Raw genomic sequence first — 16,084 nt, forward strand, 5'->3', positions numbered from 1 at the left:
CAGTTGCAAGTGGGTTTTCACAGTCAAGCAAGATTCTGATGGCACAGTGGAAAGATACAAAGCTAGATTGGTTGCTACGAGGTTTACCCAAACACATGGTCTTGGCTATCAGGAAACCTTTGCCCCGGTTGCCAAGATGAACACCATCTGGGTAATATTATCATGTGATGTCAATATTGGTTGGGAGCTGCAATAGTTGGATGTGAAGAATGCATTTCATGGGGAGTTAGAAGAAGAAGAAGTTTACCTAGATGTTCCTCCGGGATTTGCTACTAGGGAAACTCATGGGAAGGTATGCAAGCTCAAACGTGCTCTCTATGGCTTAAAGCAGTCTCCTAGAGCATGGTTTGGCAGATTCCACAGTGCTATGGTGAAGTTTGGATATACCCAGAGTAATGTTGATCACACCCTCTTCATCAAAAAGTCAGGAACCAAAATTGACATCCTCATTGCTTATGTGGATGATATAGTTGTCACAGGCAGCAATTTGAAGGAAATTGAAAGCTTGAAACTACTTCTTGGGAAGGAATTTGAGATACAAGGAATTGGGGCCCCTACGATATTTTTTGGGCATTGAGGTTGCCCATTATACCAACGGAGTATTTCTCTCTCAGCGGAAATACACCCTGGATTTACTATCAGAGACTGGAATGTTGGGGTACAAGCCAGCCGATACCCCTCTTGAAGCTAATGTTCGTCTCTCTAGTAAAACAGGTGACCCTGTAGACAAAGGGAGATATCAGAGATTGGTTGGGAAGCTGATCTACCTTACCCATACCAAGCCGGATATTGCATTTGCTATCAACATGGTGAGTCAATACATGCATGATCCTTATTCCACTCATTGGGATGATGTACTCCGTATCCTTAGGTATTTAAAGGCTGCTCCAGGCAAGGGAATTTTATTTTCTCCTTATGATCATTTGCGGTGGAAGCTTATACAGACTCTGATTGGGCTAGTTCCCCTGATGACCCTCGGTTTACTTCTGACTACTGTACTCTTGTTGGAAGTAATTTGGTGACCTGGTGAAGTAAGAAACAAATTGTTGTTGCCCGTTCTAGTGCTGAGGCTGAATTTCGTGCCATGTCCCATGACATATGTGAGTTGATGTGGCTTCAGGGACTACTGCACGATTTGGCAATTCCTACTTCACTGCCCATGATGTTGTATTGTGACAAGTCTGCTATTAGTATTGCCCATAACCCTGTCCAACATGATCACACCAAGCATGTGGAGATAGATCGTCATTTCATCAAAGAGAAACTCGAGCAAGGACTGATCTATATTCCCTTTGTCAAGTCTAGCGACCAGTTAGCTGATATCTTTACTGAGGGGTTGAATAGTAAAGTTTTTTGTCCTCTTGTATGCAAGTTGGGCATGTGTGATATCCATGCTCCAACTTGAGGGGGAGTGTTGTAATATGGGATATAAGGGTAGAATTGTCCTAGGTGTTTTATGTTGTGTTGCCCTAGGGGCATTTCTGTCCGTGTACTCTCATTGCATTTATTATAAATAGACATGTGATTGTGTCTCATTGACACAAGTCACAATTCCCAAAGTTATCAGTGCCAAAAACCTGCACCCTAATGTTTCCTATGAGTCATTTCAGAATATTTTTCATCATTTTCATTATTTTTCTTTTTATTTTGGATTTTTTTTTATTAAGGATCAGATAACTCAAAATTGGCTTGCCAAAAACGACAGATCTAAAGTAGAGTTGAATTATGGATCCATAAAAGCTTGGCCATGTTTTTTCAACTTCTCTATTTTTTTTGTTTGTCCCCTCCTGTGTCCTTTCCTCTTAGGGGGGTTTTTTTTTTCTGCACCATGATTCACACTATTTGATAAGTGCTCAATTCTCTTCTTAATAAAGCACAACTTGCCACCACCCACCTCTCCCCCCACCCGAACCAAAAAAAAAGGGAGGGGAGAATTGTGAGTAGAAGAAGAATTTTTTGGCATTCGTTGAATTGCAATCACTACTGATGGCACTCACTGCAACCCACAACTTCCAGTCTAATGTGATCATACTATTTTAACAAGACCTAAAATCTGCAGAACTATTTCAGCATAAGATACTCAGATTGCAACTCAATAGTCATAAAACTTACCTTCGTGATGCTCATGGCTATCTCCCCTATGTAATATGAACAACTTAGAGTTAAGTTGGATTCTGGGCTTGCGTTATCTGAGACATAAAATTAAAAGACAATAGGAACATATAAGAATGCAGAAGTAATGAATACTAGAAGAATTTATAGAAATGTCATCTAAAACAACACTGCTGTAGTAAAGTTAATGAAGTTGAAACTGAAAAAGAAGAATACAGAAGGGAGAGGGGTGAGAGGATGCTTGAAGAGAGCAGAGAAGGTTCAAAACCAATCTTCATCTACTAACCATTAACTGCTGACACACGATCATTAAAAAATAAATAAAATAAAGGGTCTGATATTAGTATTAACCCCATTTAGCTGAGATTATCCTACGTGTTGGGCTGTGCCTTTTTCCTCTTACTACCTTTCATCTTTCCTTTATTTCCCATCTTCCATTTGTCTTTTCCTTTGTCATGTCTCATCTCTTTCCCATCTTCCATTTATCTTTCCTTCCCCTTTTGTTTTTGAGAATAACTCTGGTTTTCTCTATTTTGTTTTGTTTGGATCCATGTAGCCAACCCTATTAAGTTGGGAAAAGACTGAGTTTGTTGTTGTTGTTGTTTATGGAGCAGTAAGGAGGATCAAAGACAAGAAAAGAAGACCAGAAATTTAAAATTTAAAAGTTAAAAAAAAAAATTGTTTTTTATTAGTCAGTGAACTGTACAATCCATGTATTTTAAAGCATAGCATCAGAGAACTGGTTATTCCATGTAGAGATCCAATCTGAAGTGCAAAGAGCAACATTGTAATGGTATCGGATATTTTAAACCATGGTAGCAGTTCTTAGAGATTAAACTGGGAGCATGGAACTAAAACTCGGAACTCGACCAGATTTAGACTTTGGAAAAAACCGAGATCTCGGTCGAGTTGGTGTATATTTTTTTTTTCAACTCAAAGGCTGGTTTTGGTGGGTTTAAGACCTAGTTTGGGTCTGAAACTTGGTACTCGGCCTATTTTAGGGGTTTTAAATACGATGGCACTATCAGATTTTGCAAAAACAAAGTCTAAATAGGAGTTTCACTTCGGACCCTAGGTTGGTGGTCGATGACGTACTAAAATACCTTACTACAGTCTACCACATAATTTAGTAATAGAAAGTAATCAAAACATTCAATTAATGTAAAACAACTAAAATAAGCATTAGAAATGTTAAAGTGCACAATACATCAATCTGTTTAACATATCACATTTTATCATCCCATAAAATGTGATTGACACACGTATTCATCTTCCCATGTCATAGTGTTGATGCAATGTTGCACATAGTTTGCCACAACACTCATATAAGTGTTGTCATCAACATATGTCAAGTCCCCTATCCTAGGGTAAAGAAGAGGCGGTTGCCATGAGGCGTGAGATCCACTGCTACTATCATATTGAGGCATGTATGGGTGTAGCTGGTTTGGGACTGGGAATATGGGCCCAAAACCTGACCCAGTGCTTTGATTGTCAAACTCAAGTTCTTCAAAATTGATGTACAATAACAACGACAACAACAACAACAACCATAGCCTTATCCCAACTAAATGGGGTCGGCTACATGGATCCAATAGATGCTAAGCCAATAAAGGATGCAAGAGAGATAAAAAGTAAAAAAGAAAAATAAGTAAAGGTAGGAGTCGAAGCAATAGAGATAAAAAGTAAAAAAGGAAAATAAGTAAAGGTAGGAGTCGAAGCAATAGTCAAAGCAGCATCCTAGGAACATCCCCCTACAAAGGGTCGGCTATACGGATCCTTGTCCTCCAAACAACTCTATCCGCAGTCATACTAGGGTCGAGCCCTACCACATGCATATCCTTTCTTACCACTTCACCAATAGTCATCTTAGGCCTGCCCCTACCCCTTTTAGCTCCATTAAGCTGAATCTGGTCACTTTTCCTTACTGGTGCATTCATGGGTCTCCGTTGGACATGACCATACCATCGCAGGCGGCTCTCCCGGAGCTTGTCTTGATGTAAAAGTAATCTGGTCACTTTTATTGATGTAAAGAACCACAAATCATGCACTAATCTTGCTGTGGTGTATCTGAATGATGCCGGCAGCAGCTTCTCCGAAGAAATCCAGCTCAAAAATGGTGAAAACCCAAAGGCAGCAGCTCATGGAACAGCCTCTCGGTCGAGATACTTAAAGATCTGGAAGTTTTATAAGCTGAGTTGGGTCGAGATCGAAGTCAACCAAAGATCTCGACGAGATATTGCACTTTTTTGTTTCATATGTCATCTCGTCTCGACCCTAGGAAAAACCGAGATCTCGCGAGTTTTAGTTCAATGACTGGGAGACACACAGAAAACATACTGGCAAAATATCAAAAAAGCCACTGGAACAGAAAAAACTAAAATAAATGCATTATAGGGGAGGTATACATATAAAGACAAGGAAACTCTTAATAATATACATTATTGTTGGAGCTAGAATCAAGAAATGATAGATGAAAACTACACAAGAATTATCAAAAGAAAGTGTTGAGCAACTCTAGGCATACAAATATAAGGGTTTAAAATTCAATGGAATTCAAATAACTCTGAGATTTCTCACCAGTTGTCACGGTCACCTGAATGAAATCGGTACTATCTCCAACAATATAAGAAAGAAAACCAAAGATATAGAGAAGAAAAACGTAAAAGAAGATTTAGGAAAACAGGAAAGTATGTGGGGGAGTAGGCCAAGTGGCCATGAATAAAAATTCCAAAAGAATTAAGATTTTTTTATCTTTCTTGTTAGATTTGGACATGCTCTAAAAATTCATTTGGAATCCTGAAAACAACTTTGTTCTTGATCCAGGTCAAACTAAGACTTGAAAACTTACAATTGCAAGTCCGATCATTCACCAAGCCATACTAGCAAGAAAGTACAGCATGAATTAATTTCCAAACTTATAAAAAGCAACAACAAAGAAAACTACAAATAACAGTAGATTTTCAATAACTTTTAAAGGGACAAAAGAGCAGAATAAGCTTAAAATATGAATCTGAACCATAGGAGTCTAATCCATACTGGCAGAAAACTATGGTCACTATTTCACCCCAAAAAAAGGAAATGCAGGTACAAAAATTTATCCGGAAAGGGTTAAATCACCTTCTAAATGGCTTGTCCGTGACAGGACAGCAATGCTACCCTTACGATCTGAGACAAAAGCAGTGTCCATGTCTATTAGAGTACAGTCGGCAACTAACCTCAGCATTGGATCACAGTAGAGCTGCTCTAGTTTTCTGAGATCCTGGTACATAAGAAAGCACAGTAGGCAAGTCCAAGAGGACCAGAATCAACCCATCAGACTTTTATCCTGTTTTGCATATCTAAAGAACACAGTCAAACACAGTCAAACACACGAACTAATAATAACATGATACAATTTGCTTAAGCAGTGGAGGCCTGAAGACATGATATCTGTAACACTAGATTAGTAGATTGTCCTAAGTGCATTGGTCCGTGTCAAAGAACAGACTGGTGTGGTGTTCACCATGCTGACTGCCCATTACAAAGTAGATTGTCCTAAGTGCATTGGTCCGTGTTAAAGAACAGACTGGTGTAGTGTTCACCATGCTGACTGCCCATTACAAAGTCTGATTTAAGAAATCCACCAGTACATCATCACTAATGGTAAGAATAAACAACAAACTCAGCCTTATCCCAACTTAATGGGGTCGGCTACATGGATTCAATGAAACAAAGTAGTTAAAACTCAGCCTTATTGCACTCCCATGCTTGACAATATCCACAAGCGTCTCCAGCTTTGGAAGGGCAAACACCTCTCCTATGCAGGTAGGCTTGATGCATCAGATCGGTTCTCCAATCATCTTACACTTACTGGTGTGGCATTTTCGGTATCCCCAAAGCCACTATTAAAGCCATGGAAAACCTCTTCTGTGCCTTTCTCTGGAAAGGGAAAGAAACCTCCAAATTCCTGCATCCAATCAGTTGGAAATCCATCTGCCTCCCAAAGGCTGAAGGGGGTTTGGGCATTCGCCGCATCCGGGATTCAAATACTGCGGGAATCCGAAAGCTTATCTGGAAAATCTCCCCCAAGCATGACTCCATCTGAGTCAACTGGGTCTACTCCCATCTCCTCAAAAATGATTCCATCTGGATTGTTCCCATCCGCTTTGATTCCTCTTGGGTCTGGCGAAAGATTCTCCTCCTTCGCCCTTTTGTCCTTAGAGCCACCTTCACGGCTATTGTTGATGGAACATCAACCTCTCTTTGGCTCGACCCTGGCACCCCCTAGGAATCCTTTACAATGTCTTCGGTACTAGAGCGGTCTATTCCTCTGCCATCCCCAAATCTGCCCCCCTCTCCTCCATCATCTCTCTTGGCTCCTGGCCCCCCCCCCTCCCCCCTTACTAACATCCTCTCTCAGATCTGGTCCACCCTCCCACCCTCCTCCCCTTCCCCTCAGCTCTTGCGAATAAGGTTATTTGGCTCCCCTCCCCCACTGGCCATTTTAGCTTTAGTTCAGCTTGGAATTTTGTTCGTAACCCTAGCCCCCTGTCCCTTGGCACAACCTAGTCTGGTTCAAAGGCCTATCCCTCGCCATAGCCTTACGAACTAGAGATCGCTTAACCTATGCCTCGCTACCCAAGCCTTCCTCCTCCATCGTAATATCCTTGTTCCCCCCCTTTTGCATCTTCTGTTGGAATGGTTTTGAGGACACTGCCCACCTTTTCTTTGCTTACCCCTTTGCATCTACCATCTGGAAAAAAAAACCTTTTGTCCATTTGGCCCTGCAGCAGGAGACATTTACCCTTTGATAGAGAATCCCTCTGGATGATCGAGACCTTCAAAGGCAACACTCTATGTGACATTGTTAGAAAGCTTGTTTTTAGTTCCGCCATTCATCAGATTTGGATGGAGAGGAATCTTAGGAGATGGACTTCCAAATCTAAATCCTTAAGACTTGATTTGAAAAGACATCTCTTTCGATGTCTCCTCTAAGCTCAGCACTATCCCCCATAGATCCTTTATTGACACCCCAAGGAACAGGCACATTGTTGTTACCTGGGGTTTAGACAACTCTCTTTTACAGCCTCCTTCCCTTTCTAGGATGGCTTGATTTTGTATCTTTTCTCCCCCCCCCCCCCGGTCTTCTCTTCCCTCTCCCCATCTCCTTGTAAATTCCCCCTCCCCTTTCCCCCTGCCCCCTCCTAGGGTTTGGTAATATATTTATTCACCAAATAAAAAGGGAAAGAAGAGATGGAAAAAGAAGGATGGGAAACGAGATGAGAAGCGAAAAATGGAAAATGACAAAAGAACAATGGAAAATAAAAGAAAAGTGAACACTAAAAGTGACAGATAAAAGTAAGAGGAAAGAGGCACAGCCCAGCAAGTCAGGAGAATCTCAACTAAATAGGGTCTGCTACATGGATCCTTCCCCTCCAATAGGCTCTATCTGAGGTCCTCCATGGTACAAGACCTAGACTATGCATGTCCTTCCTCCCAACTTCTATTGTCGTTTTTTTTTGTAAGAATATGTGCAAAACAAAAATGAGTTTTGCACTAGCAGTTGAATTGTTGCTCATTAGACGAGTTTCAGGTGTGCATTCCCCACTAGGTTAATTATTTCAATTCACAGCTTATAAGAATGGTCCATACTCCAACGTTTGACCATCCAGTCTAAATGGTCTGCCCCCCAAAGTGAATTTATCCTCCTACCTCTGTGATCAATTACCCAATCTCCTCCTCCCACAATCCATAAAAAACTGGATTAGACATTTATTTAAGGGATTTTCTTATTGACACCGCTTAAAGTGTCAAATCATTTGCAACCATACTTGTTTACACTTTTAGCATAACACTTTTTTTCTGAAGAGGGGAAATAATGTCATTTCATATATGTATTCGAAAAATGCGCAAGATAACGGCACAATGATAAATCACTTTCAAATTATTTTTGAAAACACTTCCATACCCCTAATTTAAAGAACTTTTGGGAATAAGATAAGGGACAATTAAAAGGTGTCAAGTTCTAAATACACCTATAGAGGTGTCATTTAGACAGTTCCTTTATTTGAAGACCTAAGCAGTTCTAACATACCTCTTGATAGGAATAGAAAAGGATTCCGTCACGGCAATCACCAACTGCAATCCTAGTAAATTGGGTGGTTAAACATGTTATTGCAAAGCGTGTCCTCCCCAAAGCAAACCTTTTCACCCGCTGAGGATTCTCATGCATAAAGCAATATACATAAAACTGAGAGAAAGAAATTTGAAATCACCATCAGCTCTTCCTATGATAAGCAAATTCAATAGACAAAATAGCTTGGAATCTTGAGAACAATATAGTTGACTGCGAACTTACAATATTACCAGCAGACGCCAAGAAGTAACGATCAAGATATGAACATACAGAAAGTACCATTCCAGGCAATGTGGTTTGGTAAGCTACCCGCCACTGCCATACTTCAGATTCTTCAAGTTTAACTCCCTCACAGCTATTATCATCAGGGCTGCTGCAAAGGCTACTGCTTGAAAGTTGTTCAGTGGCATACCCAACTATTTCACGAAATGGAGAAGTTAGTTGAGAAGATGAACTCGTCTTGGAACAAAAAATCCATGAACTGCTAGCAGAATTCTGTGTATGCTCAAGGCAGAGGACAAGTAGACGCCCCTTGGTACTGTTAAGAAAATAACTGTTAGACTAAGTATAGAAATGCAACATAGGCATATATTCGTATTGAGGTTTGCCAAAAGAGTTTGCATGAACAGGAATGAAGGCATGAAGCAGAATATAACATAACATACATATAACAACAAAGAATAGGCATGCAAAGAACTGAATTCCCCCAGAATTAGCCACATTATATTGTTAATCAAGCATCCAAATGGCATAGAGGAGTATCTCTAAAAGAAATTGGTAAGTTATTCACCTACAGCAGCAAAACCTAAAAATTAAGGCACACAATTGACAAGATATAATGATAGGAAAGCTACGCAATACAGTACAAAGTAAGCAGAAAAAAATCAAGGCAAGCAAAGAACTAAGACATTACAAATTGATATTGATCACAGGACTTCAAGATTGCAACAACAGATAAGTTCCAAACTGAATAACAGAGGAACTCAAGACATTTTTGTATAATGGCAGATGCAAACTTTCCAAGTTACAAGAGAAGGGAGGATTACCAGAGTCCTGAACGATTTTTTGCAGTTTACAACAAAGAGGGCAACAGGATAAGAAGAACTACCACTCATAACCTGAAAGGGGCAAGGGGAGAGAAAGAGAGAGATGTCACCCCCTCCCCCTCCAAAAAAAAAAAAAATTAAAGGTGATTCTTTTTTCCCACCATTGAATAACGATAAAATTCAATCGGGCACCCAGCTAACCATAAATGTACAGAAAACGTGTCACTCCTTAAGGGAGAAAAGACAGCAGAAAAAGAAAATCTGATACCCTCTACTTCTGTCAGCTCATGTGATAGGAGAAGCACCCAATATGCAATGACTCCCTCCCCAACCCTTCTCTAGCCAATGAGTCACCAAGAACTGCCATACCCCCATTTCCAAATGAATGATATGGTCCTTTGTCCACACAAGGATCTAGGTACTGCAGATACTAGGGCTCAAAAGTCCTAATTCTGCTGATAAGAGAAGGAGAGAGAGAAAACTTGCAAGAAACTAACACTGAGAATGAAAAAACAGATATGAAACTTAAGAGAGACTTAACATTTAGCAGGGAATCTGATATGTGAGGATAGATTATGAAATCAGAGCTGAATGTTATGCTACAACTGAAATCAGAGTAGGAAAAATTAGAAGAAATCAATGTAATCAGAAAGAGGACAGAAATATGGGAGAGAAGGAGAGCTGAAGAAGCTCAATAACTCGCAAAAGAACAGATCAGATGGCAATAAAATAGTCAAGTTGCCTTCTAGACAGAACCTTTCAGCTATGTTTTTTTTTTTTAAATTACTTTATTTAAAGGATGCAATTAGGGCTGCTTTTTTTTTTTTTTTGGTCTATCCTGACTTAAGCTACAAAGGGAAGGCTAAGACAAGCAAATAGAAACCTACAACTACCAGGGGGGGAGAGGGTGCCCTTTTTTTTCCGCACAAAATGCAAACCAGGAGAGTCGATCCCTTGACCTCCTGGGGGGCATGCACTCCAACTGGCAAGCCACCAACCAACTGACCAAGCAGTTGTTTGCATTAGGGCTGCTGTAAGTTTAATAGAAATCAGAGCGGGTATAGGGCAGCAGCTATTAGAGGAGTTTAACTTAGATTTATTAATCAGAACTATTAGGAAACAAAAGCAGAATTTTAAATATTAAATCTCAGATTGATACAATCACTGACAGTGAGTAGGGAGCATAACAAAGATTGATAAGACCAAAACCTCCCCAAAGACAAGAATATTGGCAGGAAAGAACTGGGAATATAAACTAATGAAAACTAGGATGAATCAGTTACCTGAGATCAAGAAGAAACCAGCTATCAGAAGAAATAATTCACCGAGCCAAACCTGGGATTTCAGCAGCACTAATGTAGTCATGTGTGCGCGTGCGCGTGCACGTGCACACACACACACACACACTCACACAAGCCTCCATTGATTTCACTAACTAAATCAGAATCCATTAATCAACAAGAACCATAAGCTACAGCAAAGAACTAACCCTTAATGGCTTAATTATATACTAGACTGACCCCTAAAACCCATTCACATGATGACTTAAATTAGAAAGCAAAATTCTATTAGTAAAACCAATTACAAGACCTCAATTGGACTCCTAGTACCATTAGAAATCTAAAAAAACTTGACAAACCAACTAATTTTCGTACTTGACTTTTAAACCTCATATATGGGCTTATATTTCACGCCCAATACAAAAAATAACCCACAACTGCACCACCCCCCCCTAAGACCCATATAACATAAAAATGATACAATGGGAGCTTCTAAACAAAACCAGACCGGAACTCTTATAATGAGGCCCAACTCCTTAGCGAAAGAACCCCAGCATTTTACGAGTATGAGGGGAAAAATACCTCCCTCGAGGCTGTTTGATACCCTGTCTAGTTTGTCTTCCTGCATCACTAGCTCTCCTATTTATTTGTTATAACCTTATTGGGAAAAAAGTAAAGGTGTCCTGTGACTCCTGTCATACTTGAACCTAACTAAAACAACAAAGGTTCAGACAACTATACCCCGTTGGCCTGTTCCACCAAAGTAAACCAACCCAAGTTATTTGATCCATATTTATACTCTTCCAGTCTGACTACCCAGGGTATGGGAGGGATCCAAAACAGCATTTTTGTATTTAAAAGTTCAGGGCCATACATGGGTGGAATCCTACTTAAAAATGTCCAAATAACATGGAAAAATATATCAAAAAAGGTAGATCTGTCAAACACATTTACAGTTTACCTGTCACTAATTTTTCCAACTTAATTTCAGAAGTTTAATTATTAAAACAGCAACTAAATGGCAAGTGAATTTTTGGAACTAACAAGAAAACATATGATAAGCTTCTGGTAGGTATTTAACCTTTCAGCTTCCCCACTGGGCATTATAGCTCTTCCAGAAGACAGACTGGTCCCAACTACCAATACTTGTTCATTTGCAACCTTCACTAACTGCATAGATTTTCCAGTTTCTCCAGGTTCAAACTTGTATGTTGAAAGAACTGAACCACTGAGAGGATCTACACAGCAAATGTCAGATGAACTTGACTCAGTGTGTAGGTCTGTCCTCATAACAAGTAATAACCTGCTGTCACTGTGATATAAGACCTTCCGAGGTGTGCCACCAAGATAAAACTTCTGAACATTAAGTCTCTTACAGTGAACCATCTCCACCTGTACTAGAAATTTAAGAAAAGTGACTTTAAGGCTAACAATGTAGAATGCAGAATGCAGAATGCAACTGATAATGACAACCATAGTTATCAAGGCGGGAAAGCGACCATGGCGTTTTAGAGGGGCAAAATTCAAGGCGACACCGCCATGGCGGCAAGGCGCCCGCCATGGTGCCCAAGGCGTCCAAGGCGACCAAGGAGCCTGGACGCCATGGTGTCGCCATGGCGACGCCTTGATAACTATGAACATTGACAACTAAAATAACATATAAGAAAATCCAGCCCCTAATATGCAGTCATAGTAGTTCAAAAACTTTATTTCAGAAATACAGAAGTAATCCAGTTTCTGCCATTCTGCAGACAGCTACAATGTTATATATTTGAAATCAAATGACTGCTACAGAAAACATAGTTTTGATCTTTTATGTTCTACAAATGACACCATCGGCTGTGCATGATTAACAACCAAAATGCAATCCCAGCAGTCCAAAATTTCTTCTGAAAAAAACAGGAAGTTAATGTGTCTCTCTGATATCTCCAAAGAATAGAAACATGAACCTATTTCCAAAGAGATATTTCAATAGAAAATGGGTGACTAAGATGATAACTCTCAGTCGCAGTTTTCAGAAACATGAAGAATGTATTTCAAGAAAGGTTGTTCAAAACACACTAACAAGAACTTAGAAAAATATACTGCTGTGAACAAAGGAAGCAAGTTCCAGAAATTCGATCCCTTTCTACAAGATCTTTGACATTAACATTGCTACCTATGTCAAAGTTGAGCACCCCTTTACAATATAATGAAGCTAACTATCCTAGTTTTCAACTTTCCTTTTTGTTAAGCATAACAGGAAAAGGTATACTGCCATAATAAATACCAATTCTTCAGGCTTAAATGGTTCACATCCAATTAAAAAGCCATGGAAGTAAAATATCCATTGTCTAGGCTTCCAATGAAATAATTCAATTGACTTTAGACAAATACCTCTTGCAAAAGAACATCTTGACGTTGAGATAACTCAAATCAGCCAATGAGGAAAAATAACCTAGAAAGGAGTGCTTCACAACCACAACAAGAAAGCTTACCAAATGTAGGCTGTTCTCCGCAACAAATAGAATTCCCTTAGGGCACTCCATAGAACAAACAGGGGTGACATGTGTTGCAGGTTGGAATGAGATAGAAGTATATGAAAGACTGCGCCTTGCAGTTTGCAATAACCAGGGCCTGTCACTAAGAGCAATTATATCTGCATCAAGAGAATCACTCAAAGGAACCAGGAAAACAGGAGTAATGCCTATCCGACGGATGGCAATCAATTGTAGATCCACAGGGACATTATCCTCTGCTCTTTGACACTCGTTACTGGCACAATATCGTTGCCCAACTAAAGCTGGAGTTGCCATACTTGAAGGAACAGCATCCGCATTTCCGAAGCAGAAAGGAATGAAAGGGCTTTGGTTAGGTAATTCTGATGGAAATGCCATGGATGTAGCAGGCCACTCCATCCTAAGAAGCATTCCATTTCTCAAACCCGAAAGGATATAAAGTCGATCAACCAACACAAGCCTCACATCTTGAGGGACACACCCACTGATAGCAGTTCCTAGTGTATTGGTCAGGGAAATGACCCCTCTAGCAAGGATTCTTATGCCTTCTTCAGGTACAAACGATAGAATTTCAACTGAAGGTCTATGTGTACCAATAACAAAAGAATTACCAATCTCAACCCCAGTTGGCGTGGCAACCTCACAACTATTATCAGCCATATTTAAAGTTAGCTGTTTGCATTCAAATCTTTTTTGTGGTATAGATATGCACGATAACTCATTCTGCAGCTTCACATGTTGCATTTCATATATTTCATAATGATACACTGATAATGATCTAGCCCCAAGAATATATAAGAAGCAGGGATTAGAAGTAGCCACAATTATCAAACCATTTCCAACTGCCCCTGAACTGATACTTGCTTTATCAGGGGACCAAGATGTAGAAATCGCAGCAGATAAAAGGATGCCTTCAGAATGAGCAGCAACTGTTGGCAAACAAAGTCTCACCGCATTTCCATGGATTTGGACCAGCAAGCCATCACCCACAAGACCGCATGCTAAAGTGCAGACATCAGGCTGGAAACCAACTGCTTCGGTCACATCAATAAAGCTCACACCAACTGATAGTACCCTAGTCTCTTCAACAAATGATAGCACTAAAAAGGAATGATAAAAATCAGTTAATTTCATCCTCACAGTCCATGTACCAGTAACGCCTTGGTAAATTGGAGCAGTTCTCAAAAGCTTTTCTACACTGATACCACTACGAATAACCCTTAGTGATCCTTCGGGAGCCTTTCCACAGCAGGCAAAAATCTGGTCTTGATTTTCATCATGGTAATCCACAACCGACATGTCCAATATTGGAGCAATGTTTTGAATAGGGCTACTATAAACTAGCTTTCCATTTTCCAACTTCAGGACCATCCCATCCCCCATCTCTACAAGTGCAGCAACTAATCCACCTTCAACCCATAAAAGTGCCTTACAAGTTGGACCTCGGTAAAAACAATCAGATAAGTTAACTCTAATACCATCAGAATCAGAACAAACCTCTATCATAAATAATTCTCCTGTATTCAGACAAAACATCAGCCTTGAACGTGTTGAGTTTCCTGGTTCCCAACTCCAAGCATTCACACATTTGGAAGTAGAATTCACTTTACTGCTTTCACTATCTATACTCATAGGGTCATCACCTTTAATGATTTCCATTTTTGAATCTCTGAGCTCCAGTAATGCACAGGCAGCAACATTAAAAATACCTTCATCATCAACATCAAGTCCTTTACATGGCTCTTGAACAGAAGTTTGTTCCTCAACTGGTGTAGATAAAAGACTTAATGTTGTTTTGTAAACACAGGAGGGATTGTGAGGATCTCTAAGATCCATCAACAAAGCATCACCATCCCTAAACAGAAATGCAAACCCATAAGCATGAGGAACTTCAACGATGTCAAGTGAAAGAGGCCCGGCTTCGGTATACTGAGAGATAACATAAAGAGAATCCTCCCTCATGTTCCATTCCAATAACAACAGCTCATTCAAGATTCCTCCCCTCCTGCAGTACCAAAACTTAGTCTTTCAAGTAGTCAGGAACAACCTCACAGTAAGAAGTCCCAATATTTTAGGTAAAATGAGTAGGAAGACATAAGAAGTTGGATTCAGCTCCTCTCCTGCGAGCCCAGGGCTCAGGGAGTGCCCAGTGAGGCATTCAACAGCGCTGGGCTGCTGGACGTGCCGGGATGTGCACCGGGCCCCACGCAGGCACACATCTCCATGAGCCCAGCAGCCCATAGCCGTTGGATGCCTCACCGGGTACTCCCTGGGTGCTGGGCTCGCAGGAGAGGAGGCCGATCCTAAAAAGTTATTCTTCTACAAGACAACTGTTTGAGCATTGAAAAGCAAGAACATAAAACTCCAAATATACATCATTAACAAAGTCATACCTGTTCAAAACAACTGCTACTATAGGATTGTATACATCCTGATTAAGTTGGCTGCAATCTTTTGATATGAAGCACATGCTCCAAATAACACCACAGATACTGGTTCTCTGGATGTCCATTGCACTGTTTGCGTCCCCATCAATTTCAGGTGGATAGAATATTTTCTGAAATTATGACATGTGGAAGAATCTTTAGAATTTGAAATGAGCAATATATATTATATCATATCACAATAGCCTGAATGAAAGCACACAAGTTTGTTGCACTACCACCAAAACCCTTCAGTGTTTGATTAAATAAAAAATTAAGTAATCCAATGGTTCAACCTTATCAACGATATTGCTGCGAGCTGATATAGAAACAGAAAACAAAGCCAATCGGTCTTCATATGCACTAACAGCAACGAAACAGCCACTGCAAAGTGTGAAAGTAAGAAATATAAGCAAGAGTTCCAATGCAATTTCTATTTGCTTCCCGTGGGCTTATTTTAAAATAAAAAACTACAAAAAAAAAATAGAAGAAACAGAAATTCATCTGCTAAATAATGGAGAAATAAACTACCGATCTGAAACATCAGACCAAACAAGTGAGCTGGGGTACCTCCATGTAATTGAAATTACAAGAGTTGGTAAAAGGAGTC

General features: G+C 40.0%; 1 protein-coding gene across 3 annotated transcripts in view; it reads right to left on the reverse strand.

The window, feature by feature from the left end:
• Positions 1-16,084, reverse strand: part of LOC122642163 (splicing factor 3B subunit 3) — a 79,415-nt gene that overhangs the window by 47,114 nt on the left and 16,217 nt on the right. For 2 of the 3 annotated variants that reach the window (XM_043835587.1, XM_043835590.1), the window contains exons 5-12: positions 15,771-15,858; positions 15,445-15,608; positions 13,031-15,056; positions 11,635-11,945; positions 8,450-8,765; positions 8,186-8,341; positions 5,230-5,371; positions 2,113-2,189 (exon numbers count right to left, since the gene is read on the reverse strand). In XM_043835587.1, the coding sequence (XP_043691522.1) occupies positions 2,113-2,189; positions 5,230-5,371; positions 8,186-8,341; positions 8,450-8,765; positions 11,635-11,945; positions 13,031-15,056; positions 15,445-15,608; positions 15,771-15,858 (3,280 nt within the window). The remainder of the gene's footprint in view (positions 1-2,112; positions 2,190-5,229; positions 5,372-8,185; positions 8,342-8,449; positions 8,766-11,634; positions 11,946-13,030; positions 15,057-15,444; positions 15,609-15,770; positions 15,859-16,084) is intronic. The other variant, XM_043835588.1, reaches the window with a different exon arrangement.

This window comes from Telopea speciosissima, chromosome 10 (genome assembly GCF_018873765.1).
Source record: "Telopea speciosissima isolate NSW1024214 ecotype Mountain lineage chromosome 10, Tspe_v1, whole genome shotgun sequence".
In the NCBI taxonomy this organism is placed as follows: domain Eukaryota; kingdom Viridiplantae; phylum Streptophyta; class Magnoliopsida; order Proteales; family Proteaceae; genus Telopea; species Telopea speciosissima.